At 45.0% G+C, this 16,403-nt stretch overlaps 1 protein-coding gene across 1 annotated transcript in view; it reads right to left on the bottom strand.

Moving 5' to 3' along the window:
- LRIG1 (leucine rich repeats and immunoglobulin like domains 1) overlaps positions 1-16,403 on the bottom strand; it is a 92,734-nt gene that overhangs the window by 24,413 nt on the left and 51,918 nt on the right. The window contains exons 4-8 of the mRNA XM_082288961.1: positions 9,128-9,265; positions 8,032-8,175; positions 5,634-5,777; positions 4,667-4,810; positions 11-154 (exon numbers count right to left, since the gene is read on the bottom strand). Of these exons, the coding sequence (XP_082145087.1) occupies positions 11-154; positions 4,667-4,810; positions 5,634-5,777; positions 8,032-8,175; positions 9,128-9,265 (714 nt within the window). The remainder of the gene's footprint in view (positions 1-10; positions 155-4,666; positions 4,811-5,633; positions 5,778-8,031; positions 8,176-9,127; positions 9,266-16,403) is intronic.

Consider the following 16,403-nt stretch of genomic DNA (forward strand, 5'->3'; position numbering starts at 1 on the left):
AGCAACTTACAGGACACGTAAGTTTTTGAGTCCCCTGAAAGCACCTTCTGCAATATGATTGATGGAATTGTGGCTCAGCCGTAGCACGTGCAGTCCCCCGAGGTCTGCCAGGCTTCCCTCATCCAGCCTTGTTAGGTTGTTGTAGGAGAGTATCCTGAGGAAAAAAATGTAACAACAGCCCTTGTCAATCCATCTGGTATTTTCCAAACTCCTCTCAGCCAACCAGTGCCTGCCTCCCACAATCACCATACACGAGGTGAGGTACTGGGTGCATACATAACAGCTGGATGAGGAAATAAGACTGCAGCCTGCAAGTATTGCCACAAGCCACCCATTGGGAAGCCTGGATGACACTAAGGGAGCAGGAGGCAGTTGGTACCCAGCTATGGGGAAATTTTCTGTGCATTCTACAGAGAGAGGCTGCCCCAGAAGTGACTAAGACCAACAACCTAGCACACACACTGTCAGCTACAGCAGGGATGAGCTTCTCCTGCTCCCATGCAGCTGGGTGAGGGTCTGGGAGTGCCACCCCTCTGTCCCCACAGGTACAGGCAACACTCAGATGGCTGTGTTCAATCCTCACTTCCATTTGGACTCCCTCCCAGGCTTATAGGGAAAAGCAGGCCCTGTTCCCCACACCCTGTGAGGTGCAGAGTGATGTCACACAGATGGATTTTGGAGTTCACACACGCTCTTGGCAGGGTCCAGATTTCTGTACTCAGGAGGTGTCTTATCGTTCTGCACTTGTGCACAGCAAGCCCCAGGCTCTGGGTGTGGGTGCCTCTGCTCCACCCCAGTCCAGAGCCAAAAGCATTTCACCACAAGGCAATTGAATGCTTCCTTTCACTCACAGAAAGGAGGTGTCTGTTGTAAACCAGCCACCTTTCCTTCCTCCCACTCCCCTTTGTCAAGAAGCATAGTTTGCCTTAAATCCTCTCCACTTACAAGAGACTATTGGAGGGTTGGTTTTTTTCCTAGTTTTCCATCTATCTCTTCCCCTTGCCTGTATTATCTCTGGTGTGGGAGATTGTTTTTAAACACTACTCCTGCTGCAGTTTGGAAGCTGTCAGGAAGGCAGCTGCTTTTCTCTCCCAGCAAGGTGCAGATGAGGCTTTGGAGATGTGACACTGAGGGCAGGCATTGGGAAGCTACAAGCCACTGCAGTCACCTCACACACTGTGCAACGACCTTCTATCCAGAATAAAGCCTTGCTGTGGAAAGCCAGCTTGGACTGTCGAATGAGGGACCTCTCAGAGTAGCAGCAGGCACCAGATTTTCAAAACAACCTTCTTAGTGACCGGGACGTACAACTCACTTCAAAAGGTATGACGGTTTGGGCTGCTCAACTTTTGAAAAAGTGGAGTTAGGCAGCTTTGAACAAGCACTGAAATCTTTCACTGTATGGACAACAAGAAAAAAATTTCACTGAGTTTGAAACCTCCAAATTCCTCTTCTAGTACTGTCTGTTAATGAGTCTGCTTAAAAATGTGTCTAGGGCTTGCATGAAACTCACTGCAAAGCCAAAACCTAAGTCAAAACAGACACATACTCCAAAGCACTGAGAGCGTCATTTACTTGGCAAACGTGCAATCTTTTAGCTGTGTGAGTGGGCAGAGGGCAAGCTCTGGAGAAAATTCAGCAAAGATTAATGAGTTTGAAGGTATGGGACAACATACCTTCATTCCTAAAGAAGCTATAGTGTTAGTTATGAAGAACTGGCATCTGGTCAAAATTATGTCTTCACCTGCGATTAAAGAATTTGGCTTAAAAAAAAAAATTGTTCAAAGTAATCCTAAACCTGACTGAGAAAATATATAGCTCCTTTTGATTCTACACATAAGAGTTCCTGCCACAACTGGTGAAGGCACATTCCCTCTGTTTGTTCTGATGTCACCCCAAGATGGACAGACAGCAGCAGGACTTGGAGACTCTCTCAATGGTGTCACCACATGGAAGGTTCCAGGAGTGACTGCACCTGGTGGTGGCTTCTTCAACATTCCAGGGCTCTGCTTCCTGCCACAGGACAGGCCAATTTCCAAAACATCAGGTTTCCCCCCTCAGCAGTGTGGATTATCTGGTTGAAAGAAGCCAGCAGATCTCTGCTGCTTCCCTGACCTTGGCATCTCTCTACCAGTGAGAAATCACTGGAATGAATAAATGGCAATGTTTGTCTACACAACCCTTTTGGCAAGAAGTGGGAGAGCAGCTCCCTGAGCACCATGCCAAAATTGGTACAGAAAGGGGTTAACCAGAACCCTGTTGTGCAGCTGGGGCTGCTGCTGCCAGCCTGTTCTGGACCAGGTACATCTAACATACTTCATTCCCATTGACCAAGCTACAGGTAAAAAGGGAGAGACCCAGCAGGCAAGCCACCATTTACCTCTGATGAAATCCTGTGCTCCCACTGTGGTTTTTTCCATGATACTGATGCTCTAGCACCTGACTGGTGAATACAATCAGCCCTTTCTCATGCTGATAACAAGGCAAGTGCTTTCTTTCCTTGTCAGCTTTTAAATCAGACCAGAGCCTTGGGGTCACATTTTGTCCCAGCAACTGAATGAGAGAAAACTCCTCCTTCAGATGACCAACTCCCTCCTTAGAAGACTTTGAAATTAATTCCCTGTACAACCACGGTGTTTTCTGGTAACTGAAACCCAGTAGATTTAGCAACAGTGGAGGTGAGCAAGGATCTTTCCATGAGGAATGAAACATACACAGCTAACAAAGTGCAAGAGTCAGTCTAGATGTATCTATGGCTTCCTTTCCTCACCCTTGAATTTCAGCACAGACCTCTTCTACAGGTACTCTCTGGCTGTGGGAGTTTCAGTTTGGAGATCTGATGGCTCCCTGCAGCAGCCTTACCCTAAAGGCAACACCTGCAAGAGCTTGTAGTACTTTGCGGGGATGTGCTAACACCCATACAATCACCTTTCTCATCTCTGTGACTGTGTCTCTGGCCTCAAACGGCAGCACAATCCTGCCTGGCAGATCAGGCACACCCCAGTGGCTCATACCACCTCACACCACCGGGCATTTTCCAAATCTACCCCATCCTGCACCAGCATGAGTGAAGCCTGCCCCCGAGTTTCTGCAATTACTGCTTCTAAGACAGGACAGCTCACTGTTAGAACTGCATGTTGGATGAGATCCCAATCTGTACCTGAGAAAAAGGACTCAGCATGACATGCAACTCCAACCTAAACCTTGAGGGTTTGCAAGACAGTGTCAGGGGAGAAGACAAACTTCGCCCTGAAAGGTGCAGACGGGCCTTACCCAACCCATCTAACCCAGGCTGAACTGAAGCTCAGCACAGGCACCAGATACTTGCTCCTGAGAGCAGAAAGCTCTCAGAGCTGTGCAGTACAGCAATCTGCATTTGGCTGTTCCAAGGATTCAACTGTAAGTGCCTTGGCAAGGCAGGTTCGCCTTTTTTTGATGCTTCAGATTTTAGCAAACCACAGAGCACAGTTCCAGTTCTGATCTCTTGCCTTGAAGATCTCTCCACTAACACTGCCTTAATCTAGCAAAATATCATGTGAGGATCTACACATGAAGGAACTGCAGCTGTCCACAGAACTGTGTCAGGCATGTGCAGTTCTGCAGCAATTTGAAAAATTAGGTAATTTAACAATCACACATGTATTTCACTAAAATCAAAAATAAAGTACTTCCTTGTGCCCCCAAAAAATAACCAACACCTGAATGAATGATTTGGGTTCAACAGAAGATCACAGGGCTGGCATGTTAATTCTAAACTTAACGAAATTACATGTGTCATGTCCACCTATCTCTGAATGCACAGCCCAGAAGTTTCGGGACTCACAGCTGAGTGAGCACATACCAACCTCTAGTAGGAGAGCAGAGTGAGACCTCTGGCAGCAGGAAGCTGCTTTACTATTCTGCCTTTTGGTGGATAGGAGAATCCCTAACAACATCTAACATTTCCCTGCACCAAGCAGAATGAATTCCAGTTCCACTGACCACGTGTCAAGTTCTCCAAAGAAAAAAGTGAATCTTTCCACAGTCCCACCAAGGGGATAACAGTTACTTCTGTAAATACTGCAGGCACCCATGTGTGTCTCTTCAAAAAGGCTTTGAGCAGTGTCACAGACCCAAAAGACACCCTTGTGGGGCTGCCCTCAGCAGCAAGGCTTTCTTTCATTTATCAGGCTGTATTCACAGCTGGAAACCTCAGGAGAGCAAAGCCAATGTATTTACTTTTCAGCAACTGAACCCTACAGAAAGGATCAAGTGTAAACAGGAGAAATAAGGAGAACTGCCTTTAAAGGGCCAAATCTTTGCTAGTTGAAAGCATGATTGTTCTTCGTAAATACAGAAGATAAAGCAAAGCTTCCTTCAGGCTGCAGAGTTATTTTATGGCAAGTTACAAATCTTGTAACTCACTAGCTAAAAATGCTGGCAAGCCACAGCTCATAAGCTCTCCAGGTCTTTGGGCACTGTGCATTTTTAGTGGGTTCTAGCCTTTGTTTCTGGTGCAAATGTATTTTAACCAGGTTGTAACATCATAAATAACAAGGGCATCACTTAGGAACCTGCAGTTCCTGCATTTCTACAGGTTGATACAGTGGGAGCTGTAAGCCTTGAGAAAATTCCTTACTCCTGTCTCTCCTGCCAACATTACACAACACAACAGAAACCAGCTTACAGCTCATGCAGCTTCTGGCAGAAGCTCCAGCCATCGGGGTTGATGCGGGATATGGAGTTGTTGCTGAGGTGAAGCTGGTGCAGAGAGGAGAGGCCATAGAGAGAGCCACTGTTCACTTCTGTCAGGCTGTTATATTCCAGATGGCTGTGGAAAAAAATCAGAAGGAATTGACAGATAAGCAGCACTGGTCAAATGCTGAAAGAATTTCCAAAAATAACTGGGATTTTTGCCATTCGTACACACCTTCCTGCATACCCATGGACACATGCATGTGTGGGCATTTCTTGTCAAACAAAGGATAGAAATTCAAGGACAACACAAAGGAAATGCCCAGGAGGAGATGTGACTGCAGAGAGAAGCTCCACTGCAAATAAACCGGGCTTAAAGCATCCCATTCAAGTTTGTATTTGCAGAGTCTCAGCTGTGTGACAGCAGCACCCAGAAATATGCTGCCTTCATCATCTGGGACCTTGCAAACACACCTAAAAGCCAAGTGTGTTGGAAGCTTCAGGTATTTCTCTGCAACTTCTAATCAATATTCTCTGGTATGGAAAGAAAACATCACTAAGAATGGCCAGCTTGGTTTCCAGGTATCCCAAGAGGTAGAATAATCCTGTCTGCAACACAGAGTTTCCATATATCAGTCAAAACAAATTTGCAGAAGCCAGATATTTAAAGACCAATTGAGATCAATGCTGATTGTTCAAATAGTCAGACTTTCAAAGGAATAGTGTCACAGCTTAAAAAAACAATGCTCTTTTTATTGAACACCTGGTGAAGCAGTGAGCTTTTTTAAACTGTAGGTCAACTAAACAGCTGCTGCAGCAACTCTGAGCAAGCAGGACAAAGAAAGAAGCACGAGAAGTGGAATAGGTGCCCACAGATCTTTGCTAAAACGAAGAGAAGGATGTGACAGCAGCTGAAGCTGAGGCTGTTTAAGGGAAAAGAGCCCATTTCTCCAACTTACAGAATCTGCATTTTGGCTAGTCCCCAGAAAGCCCCATCAGTCAATTTGCTGATGTTGTTGCGCTGGAGTTTCAGGACTTCCAAGCTGTCCAGTCCCTGGAACGTCAGGCCTTCAATCAGGCGGATGCGATTCCGGTTCAGCTCCCTAAAATCACCAAGGCCATACAAGTTTATTAAACCCCAGTCCTTTCTCACGAATTCATCTGTGCAGCACACAATGGGGACAGCAATGCCAACAACTCCTCTGTCAGTGGTTCCCAGGAGACAGCAGAAGAGCACCGGAAACTTTCAATCCAAGAGCTATGCAGGAAAGGCAGCTGGGTGCGATCGCTTAAACAAACTCACCCTGGGACAGACTTTCACTACAGAGAAATAACAGAGTGCAGCAATTCCTCTTCATCCCTCCTCTCTCTGCATTTCTTTTAAGCCATTGATCCTTCTCATCAATTTTCACACTTCATCCTCCCTCAAGCGCAGACACCATTTGAACCAGAACACTCAAACGTCGGCATTATTTCCCTTACAACCCATTGTTTTTACAGGACTTGTAATTGTCCAGTAAAAAGGTGCTCTGAAACATGCAGGTGCCCCAAAAGGGTGGGCCCAAGAGGAAACTTTATGGCCAAGTTTGAAAGGAAAGCTTTCAGTTTTCTGATAAATTCCACTTTTTTTTTTTCTACTATCAGAAACTAATAAAGAGTGAAAGAAGTTGTTTCCAATAACAATGTAGTCTTACTATTTTCTGTGTACAAAGATTTCCAGCCTGGTTCATTAAATTTATTTTTAGTTTCCATGGGTGGGGAAGGACCCCTAAATGTTGGCAATATCTTTTTTCTAAATAGCAATATGAACATCATAACAGCACACTTTAGCAACCTACATCAGTCTTATGGATTGCTTGACCCACATATACCAGGTGAAAATCCAATTTTGTAAAATCAGTGGAAAACTTCAACACCATGCACTAAAAGCTGAAGCTGGAGCTTTTAAAATTGATACTTTTCCACACATACAAGATTAAGCTAAAGATAGTTCCCTATTCAGTGTTTGTGTTGAGGAAAATGGTGGAAGTTACAACATCTGAACTTGTTTTGGAAAAGATGAAGAAGCCATAGAGACTTTAAGCTTACTTTTCAACTGCCTAAAAAAACAATGTTGAACTTGCACTCAAGTTGAGTGTAATTAAAGTCAAGTAAGCAATAAAGATTTTGCAGGCCTAAAGTCCCTTGTCGTACTGCATTTCCTGGGCTATTAGTGAAACAGGCTTTGCCAGGAAAAGAACTGTACACAAATTCTACAACACACCAATCTGGATAACTTGCAATTCATTCATGTTTATCTGTAGAGTTAAACAACCAGCTCTGAGGCTGTCATTAAGAGTACCAATTACTCCATCTCTCAGTGCAAACTGTGTTCCTAAACAGACTGAGTTGTTTTTATTACAGCTCTGCACATGATGCAGTCAAACACAGTGAATTAGAAGGCCTCACTCAATGGACAGTAACTTCCAACTGAGAAGCAACAGACTTTTCAAATGCATATGCTATTGTGTCCCCCTATCCAATCCCAAACTGGCCATAAATCCTGCATGTACACAGACACAAAGGCACACACATTCCTTGGGCACATCCTGGCTTAAGGATTTATCTCTCAGTCAAGAGGTTGCCACTTAGAGGTGCAAGTTCCAACAGCATTTGTGGACTTCATGTTAACAGACAGAGGTGGACCTCCTGCCTATCAAATTTGATGGAAAGATTGCAAGGAGCCTTAGTCTGTGCCCGTTTCTCCAACGGCAGCAGAAGGGAAAAGCTCAACCATTAGTGCTACTTTTTCACACATGAAGCATGTTTATAGCTGCAGATATGTGCGTGTCCCCATGCAGGCAGAACAACAACTGTGTGTGTGTTAACTCATCTGAGCTGCAATTTTCTCTGCCCAAATATCACCTCACAGTTTAACAACCTTCCCTCACTGCTTTTTTATTGTCACATAAAGATACCTGTGTGGTCTTGAAACGCTAACATGGCAGCTGAGTTCTGTCATTCTCAATAGAAACGTCTTGCAAACCTCTCTTACACCACAGACACCAGCAACTTGCAAGGGAATGAATTAGTCTCACTCTGTCAAGTGCAAAAGATGCTGATGTCTGCTGCAGCATCCCTCCCTCCCTCCCTCTCCACCTAGTCCAAATAATGGCCTGAAAAGCCAAGAGCTACAAGACAAAAAGGACCCTCTCCCAGAGTGCCTTACTAGAAGCTGGCAGAGGACTGCTGCAGACTGGATTCTACATTTTATAGATAGTAGGTGAGAAAGGGTGACATTCGGTGTGCATATCCCCAGGGACATTTTGACTCCATAAAGTGTGGCTGAGCTTAATTAAAGTGGACATTTGTACTCACAGTTGTATTAGCCTGGGCAGCCTGAATGCCTTGACAGGAAGCTGAGTGATCCTGTTTTTACTCAGACGAAGTGTTAGCAGGGACCGTGACAGGCTATCAAAAGCACCAGGCTCCAGGGTGCTGATTCTGTTGCTCCCCAGGTAGCTGCAATAAATCACAGCAGAAAAATGAACAGTTCTGTCAGAAATCAGCTTTTATCAGCATTTAGTTGGTCTCCAGACAAGCTGGTGAAACTAGAGAGATGGCTTCAAACCAGCTGGATTTCTGTCTGCACAAAGGGCACAGGGCCTTTCCCAGAGCCTGTGATGAATGTGGAGAATTGCTGGGCACTTCCAAAGAGCTCCCTGACATCCTCCTACTTGAACAAGGCAATCAGGAGTGGAAGCCAGAAACTGGAGACTATTCCAGTGCAGGATGATGCTATTCATTCCCCATTTTCCCCTCAGTATCTGTCCCAGAGGTGTTTCTTATTTAGATCCTAGTCTTAGCCACAGGGGGCTGTTTTTGCAGGACAACAGGCAAACATCAGTCACACCACCACTCTCTTACACCCTCTTGCAACCAGGAGCAGAAACTTGGGTGTAAACTTTAATGCAGGCAGACTATTTGCTGCACCTCTTCAAAGGTACCTAAAATACAGATTATTTTATGTCTCTCTGAATAGGCAAACATCCTGTTTGGGGGGGGGGGGGGTTGTTATTCTGCTTGACCCCATTTTCTTCAAATAATCAGAGACATTTCTGTTCTCAATATTCAGAAGCCACTTTAATGATGAAATAGTTGTTCTCTCTCCACTCTCCTTGATGCACATGGGTTTGCAGTTGTAAAGACACCCACACCTGAAGGATGAAGGATACCTTTTCTCTGCAACACAATTAATAATAATCTGCATTCTTTATAGCTACATCAGAAACAGCACTCAAAAAATAACCTGACAATAGTGACAATATGCTGCCTTCTAGCTCTCCTTTGCACTTAAAATCCTGACAAAAAATCCCATACTTCTTATATTCATTACTTTTTTTTTTAAAGGTTTGAGGCCCTTTTCTCTGCTGTGGTAACTCAACAAAAGCAGTTCCCAACAAGAAAAACTCACAGCTCCTTTATGTGAAGTCCCTGTGGAAAGCAGCCGTTTCGGATTTCCGTGATGTCATTGAAACTCAGGTCCAATGTTTCCAGGGTAACGTAGGGCTGCAGTTGACTGGCTTCAATGCTGCGGATCCTGTTGTGATGCCTGAAACAGTCAGGAGGAGAAAAAGAGACTATTTAGTTCTCTTAGAAAAACAGAAAGAATATCCGAGGCTGCAGCAGGCCCCCAGGCTGGCCCCGAGTTTGTACACTCAGAGTTATGGTGAGTTTTCAACAGCTGTCTGAGGAGAAACCCACTCCAGAGAGACATTCCCTAATCCCCTCGCTGCTCCTCTGGCTAGAGACCAGCTCATAGGTATCTGCAGGCTTGAGACATTTTTTTCCTTCTACAGAACCCTTCACTCCACTCATCAGTTTTTCTTCCATTAAGCTGGGCTCGTTCTCCTACAAGCCTGCACTTCCAAACTGGATTTGTTACATTCAAGGACTACAGGGCTGGTTTTGAATCCCAAAGGCAAGGAGTGCAGATCAGTGGTTTAACCAACCTGCCAAGGCTTTATTCAGAGAATGGGACTTTCAGAGAAGGAAACAAATAAGTAAATACAAACTCAACAGAAGTTACATAACATTCTTAATTCCTAAGGATTCTTCTGAAAATTCCCAGCTTTGCACTATGTTACAACAATTTGTAATACACAGAAATAAGAAGTCTTGCAAATGTTCTTGCAGGCGTTTCCTCATCTTTTGCTACTTTTGTCCCAGTGTAGGATTAGGACAGCTCTGCAGTGCCAGTGCCTGCCCAAGCACAGACTGCAGGATCAGACCCTGCACTCACCTGTGTTTGTTGCCTTACCAGGACAGCCTGAGGGATTCAATCTAAGGTTTTCCTTTAGAGAAGGTCCTGCCAACTGCCCTCAGGGCTTCCACAGCCACTGAACAGTTAAATACCTTTAGACTTCATCTGTATTCAACAAGGTCTAAGTAAAAATCACCCTCCCACCGAGTTCTTTCCTCTGACTCCTTTCTGGCCTGAGTCAGTAGAGAACAGTAATCAATTAAAAAAATACATTGTGCATTAGTCACAGGAGGCAGAGCACATGCCTGATGTGAATTTAGACCAGTCACTGATATTACTGGCAAGGCTTTGAGTGAGGCACTCCAAACGGAGACACTCACCAGACACTTGGGAACTTGCTGAATAATAAGAGATAGTAGAGAGAGTTCAGACAAGTCCTGTGCCTTAATCCATCCAGCTACCTACTGGGTAAGCAGAGGAGGGGACAGCAGCCAATGAAAGCACTCCTGAATGCAAGTCCCAGCTCCCCTGACAGAGCATCAGCTCTTTGAAACAAAAAACTGAGGGATGTCCAACCACAGCCTTTCAGGCACTGAAGCTCACAGCTGTTTAGGAGCCCATCTTCTCCAGCTTCACCCCCATTCAAGGCTCTCCCAGTGGTTCAGACAAGCCCCTTTTGAAGAAAACCTCCTCCCTTTGGCAGCAAATGGCAACAGCACATGTCATGGGACCTGCTCCTCACACCGTGATCTGCTCCTTTACCCTCCCTGTTATTAAAACCAGATTGTTTCACCACAACATTTGCTGGTGTCCGCAACAGGAAAACTGTAAAATCTGCAACCCCAGAACAATTTACTTTTGGGAGACTCACCCTTTAAACAGCCAGCACATGGCCCTGGCTTAACGCTGGGGAAACAGGCACAGAAACACTACTTTGACTGAAGAGTTTAAATGATAATTAATTCAGTGCAGGCCCAGAAAACATTAAGGATAAATTTTACAGCTCCATAGCAGTGTGCTGCTAATACAATGCAACAAGGTGTCAAGAAAAATCAAAGGAAAGTCATAATTTATGTCTCCAAACTGGTTATTCCATGGGTTACTGGCACACAGGTCTCCACAACCACAAACTGTTTCAAAAGCAATGACATGGCTGCTATCCAAATGACCAATATTCATTTACAGCTAGGAATAAAGTCTGAATTTTCATATCCATGCACCTAGTAGAACAGAGGTACACTGAATTTAGAGTACAGGGAGACTAAAATACAGGAAAAATCACTATACCCAGAATTTTGTGACCTCCATTAACTAAACACATGGACAAAAGGAATTTCTTTCCCCCCAGGACTAGTTTCTTTTTCAATTAACTTGATCAGTAGAATCACAAAGTTCAGAAATGTTAATCTTTTTTTCCTCCTCAAAAGAAGCGCGCCCATTAAATGTGTGTCCAAGTCTGATTCAGGAAAGGACCTCAACACAGACATAACTGAAAGCAAACCATGAGCACATTTTCTGGAGCTCTCCTGAAGCAGGGGCTGTGAGTTCAGCTCTGATCTCATCTAAGCTGTGATGGCTGAGATGAATCTGGCTGTAAATTAACAGGAAATGAAGGCTTGTACAAATGAACATGGAGAATCTATAAATCACCTGACAATCCCTGCACAGGGCAGTTAAGTCTGCAAGGGACTGAGAGCACAGAGTGAATTTGGACATGAAATGCTCTTCAGAAGCCAATGTTATTTTTTTGGAGTATTAATATTTCTGTGCTTTGGTTGCTCAACATATATCCACTGTGCCCGCCTGCCAGATCTCCCAGCCCGTCCCAGAAGACAGACTCGAAGAAGGGAAGAAAAGGACAGGAAAGAACTATTTTGTTTGAGCCACATTCGCAGTTTCCAGGTGACTTCTGTTTGCCTCTTACTTTTCATGTGCTGCAGCTGGCAGATGAGATGGATACGTTATTTTACACAGGAAAAAAACTGGCTCCTTTCTCTCCATCTTCCCATCTCCTTCAAACATGGGCTGACTCCAAATGTAACTCTCAGCTCCAAACACCATCCCGGGCCAGTCCCAGCTGGGGAATGTCAGACAGTTCGCTGCAAAGCACTGCACCATCTCAAAGCACTGCACTTCAAACAAAGCCTGTGACTTTTCCTATACACAGCATGTGATATGAAGGCAACATCACCCAAACCTTTTACTAGCTTGATTACAATTTATTTTTCATTCTTTTGTTAAGAGCCCAAATCTGATTTAACCCTTACTCTTACTACTTGGATCCTCTCAGCTCTCCTGCCTTTGTTCCCCTGTTCATCACAAGGGTGTTTTACAGAAAAAAAAAGACCAGCAATGTTATGAATTTGCCTCTCCCCTTTATCACTGACTGGAAAAGGGCTGGATTTTTCCCAACCACTTCACACTGGGTTGGCTTCAAACGTGACAGATCAGATTTTAGTACCAATTGCCAAAACCAGGCGTTAAAGCACAAATAATTGGTGCTTGCACAACCAACACCTCCAGGTGTCTTTTCCTCTCCCCACTCCTTAGGCATCACAGCCTGGAAACAGCTTTCCCTGCCTCACTTCAGCCAGTGTTACCTCAAGAGTATACAATGACAGGGCTTCAATGTGAGATTGTGCAATTAGAGCCTGGAGTGGGAGCCAAGTCTCTTGGTTTCTATTCCCAGCTCTGGCACCGACTCATCTGCCTTGGGCAAGTTAACCCCTCTCTGCCTCTGGCTTTCCAATGTGCATGGAAAAGGACTATCCAGCTAGGATAATGCAGCCTTTGCTGAGGACTGAAAATCCAGAGTGAAAGAAGCTCAAGTGAAAAAGAAATCATAGGAACTAAGGAGCCCGTCCAAGTCCATTTAGGTTTGTTTACGAATATGGGAGGATCTGGCTAAAACAACTGAACTTCCAAGTTCATACCCAACGTCATTCCCAGAGACACCTCATCTGCAGCTAATGCAGACCTGGAACTGTAACACCTCCATGCCAAGCTAAGGTAACTTGGAGTCAGCAATGATCACTTTTACACTCTGTACACATGGCACTTGTTCAGGAACTTCCTTCTCCTCGGGTCAGCACCAGCTACAGCCGCAGAGGGAGAGGAGAGCTGGGCAGAGCTGCTCCAGCCCCTCAGTTTAACCCGCCTGAATCCCAGTTCAACACCCTGAGGTAGCACAGCCTCTTAGCCCTTGCACTTTGCACCGCCCTTGGACAGACTCCTTGGGCTTACAGGAGATTTGGATTAACCTCAGCCAGTTCTTTGCTGAACCAAGCCCATGAGGACCCCATGAGGAAGCAAACGCACGCTCTCTGCTCCTCTGGGCTGAGAAAAACAAGCAGAACGTTCCAGCAAAGCCAAAGCGTGTTTGGGTTTGCTCTCTGTCGGGAGGGAGCTGAAGGGGGTGGCAGGAAAATAACAGGTGGCGCAAAGTCAAAGGCTTGCAGCATTTCCAGGAATCTCAGCTTGTATTTTAGAGGTAAAGTTACACTTTAATCCTGATGTGTTTCCTCATTTGAAGCGTCTTTGTGAATATTTATTTGATAAACAGGCTGTGAAACATTTTCCACCAGACCTAACAGGGGAAGAATTCACCTTCCTCTTTGCAGCAAGCAAGGAGAAACGCCACTCAGTTTAATTTATACCGTAGCTTCAAACTCCTCGTGTGAAATGGATGCAAAGAGCAGCACAAACACATTCCTTTGTTGTTTGAGCCACATTCACTCCCCCCAGGTGCTGCCCACTCGAAAGCTGACAGCAGAAAATCCAAGCAAGCAGACCCCCAGATGGGAATGCATGAGGGGCTTGGCTTGGGCTGATTTAAATACAATCAGCCCAAAACCTCCTGGTTTAGAGAGAGCTTGAATTAAGGCTGCCGTAGCTGCTGCGAGTCTGCAGCGCAAATGTTCGGTGTGAAGGGAGGCTAAAGTCAGGGAGAAGTCACATGCCTGGCCTTCATGTAGTGTCAGCTTACAGATCTGGCCGGGCTCACCAGAGAAAAAGGAAAGCTGTAATACAGCAAACCTATTAAACCAGCACCTGTTATAGGCATCAAAAATAAAATCGAGCTTCTAAAGAGGGGCTCCACACCTCGGGCAGGGTTCTGTTAATAAGCCAGCACATTTTCAAAATTAGCGTACGAGGGAGATCACAGGACTAGAAAGAGACAGGATAGATTTAAAACGTTCAGGGTTTGGTTAGTATTTCCACACTGACAAAGTATTGAAGTAACAAAATGCTGGAATCAGAGTGAGTTATGGGGTTTGCTACTGAAGGACAGGCAAGGTTTGGTGCCAGAGACTGGCCACGCAAAGAGAGGGACTTCAAAGGCAGAGTAACCGGAGATGGATCACATACACTGTGACTAACACATGCCTGGAACTACCTGCCCTCCTCCTCCTCAGCTCAGAGGAGATGGAGATCCAGTACTGATCCTCCTAGAAACACAGAAGATCAAAGACATGGGTTCCTAAGCTTTCACCTTACATGATTTGCCATTTGATTTTAGCCCATCACTCACTACACAAACTCAAAAAATGATAAATAAAATCATGGTTTCAGAGTAGAGTGCAATGCAATTGCCTGAGCAATTTTCCTAACAGGCAAGGAGGGTAACTGATAATCTGGAAGATGAATTTGTCTTTACAACAGCAGCAACATCAATGTTTCTGCTTTTCCTGGTCACCTTATTACAGTCAATAATCGGCGATCTCTTGAGTGATTTTTATTAACGTATGGAAAGAAGGAAGGGGAAGAATGTCATCAGGACCTGCACATCAGCTTTGACTCAAAGTTCAAACAATTTATCAGTGCAGAACTTCTTATATGATTTTAACATTTTATTTATAAAATTTACTTCCAAAGACTTATTTCAGAAAACTTTTTTCCTCTACTGTAGCCTGTGAAATGTCTGCCTTGGAGCAGAGTGAAGCCACCTCTGCAGCAGAAGATGAAGTAAACATGCAGGTGACATGCTGGAAGTCTGTGCCACATCATCCTCTAGCTCTTCATATGAGACCTTCCCAGAAAAACTGAACTGGCTGTGCATGAGCCCTCACACTTCCCAAGTGCTCTGGAAACCCCCACTGGTTGTCTGACACTTTGCATTGTCTTATCAGCCTTTCCAGAATAATCCATGAGGCACAAGATTTTGGACTGTCACAAGAATGTGTATTTTTATCCAGCACAAACACACTGTATGTACTTATGGGAACTGCCCCACTGTCCTTTCAGAGTAAGGCTGCATGGGTTATTGTTTGGACAGGAAGCAAGGATGCATGGAAGCAGCCCCCACTTTTCTCAGATGCTCTGAATCACTCCTTCCCCTGAGGAATCCTGGTAGATTCCCAGGCTGTCACAGATACAGCTCTGTTTGTTCAGGTGCTGGCTGCACACACAACAAGAGCAGGGCAGTGGCAGGCCAGGCAGCCACTGCATTTTAGGGTCAGCCACACAAAAAAAAAATCCAACCCAAAAAACATCACCCCCAAAAAGCCCAAAACCAGAAAACCAAACCCCAAACCACCAAAAAAAGCCACCTGCACAATTTTTTATGGATATCCGAACTTTCCCTTAAAGGTTTACATGCTCTACCCAAGACCATAAATTAGGATCTTCCCTCTCCCTAGCACTCCTTCAAAAAAAGGTCTAGGATGCAGCAGACAAAATACATGACCATTTCACAGTGTTTTTCACTTAAAATCATACATAGGAATAATGCAAGAACAGACTGATGGACCTATTCCAACTATATTTAACTAGAGCAGAAAATCTGAAGACAATTTCTTCATCTGCTGTACATCAGCTTCAAACCAGATCTATTCCAGGGGACTTTTATTTATCAGGTCATGTTCTCACCCTGTTTTGTGGTTTAGGATGGAGAAGCATGAGGCAAACTACCCCCAGCTAAACACAGATGGGACGAGACGGGGGGTTTGAAAAACAACCTGGGTTACGGGGCTTTTTTGAAGGAGCAGGGGATGAAAAAAATTCAACCTTTCACAGTGAAGTGACTGTCTCTGTTCCAGGTCATGGATGTTTGGAGGCAGAAATCAGTGTGGGGGATAAGATTTGCTAATTCACCCCTTTGGGCCTGGGAGCAGCTGCCACCTGCAGAGGGCTGTGCTATGAACTCTATTCCCACAAGCAAACTCTTACTCACACAAATAGTTCCACTGCAGTCAACAGGACTATTCATGTGAGCCCAGTGTGACCCAGGGGCTGTGCTTTCCCTGTCTATTAAAGGCTACTCTGTGGCCACTCACAGGACCAAGCTCATCTGCCTCTCACATTGATGGACTGAAACCACTGACCCTGTGCACTCCCAGTGGCCTCAGAGCATCCTTGTGCCCAGGGTACCCAACCATGGGCAGATGTTATCCTGCTGCCAGGCACACTCTCACAGCTCTTTCATAAGGCAGCCACATGGAAAAGAGGCAGGGATCAAGCATTCTCTTTAGAATCTGTCATAGCAGCT

The sequence above is a fragment of the Coloeus monedula genome (assembly GCF_965178545.1).
Source record: "Coloeus monedula genome assembly, chromosome: 11".
NCBI classification, from domain to species: Eukaryota; Metazoa; Chordata; class Aves; order Passeriformes; family Corvidae; genus Coloeus; species Coloeus monedula.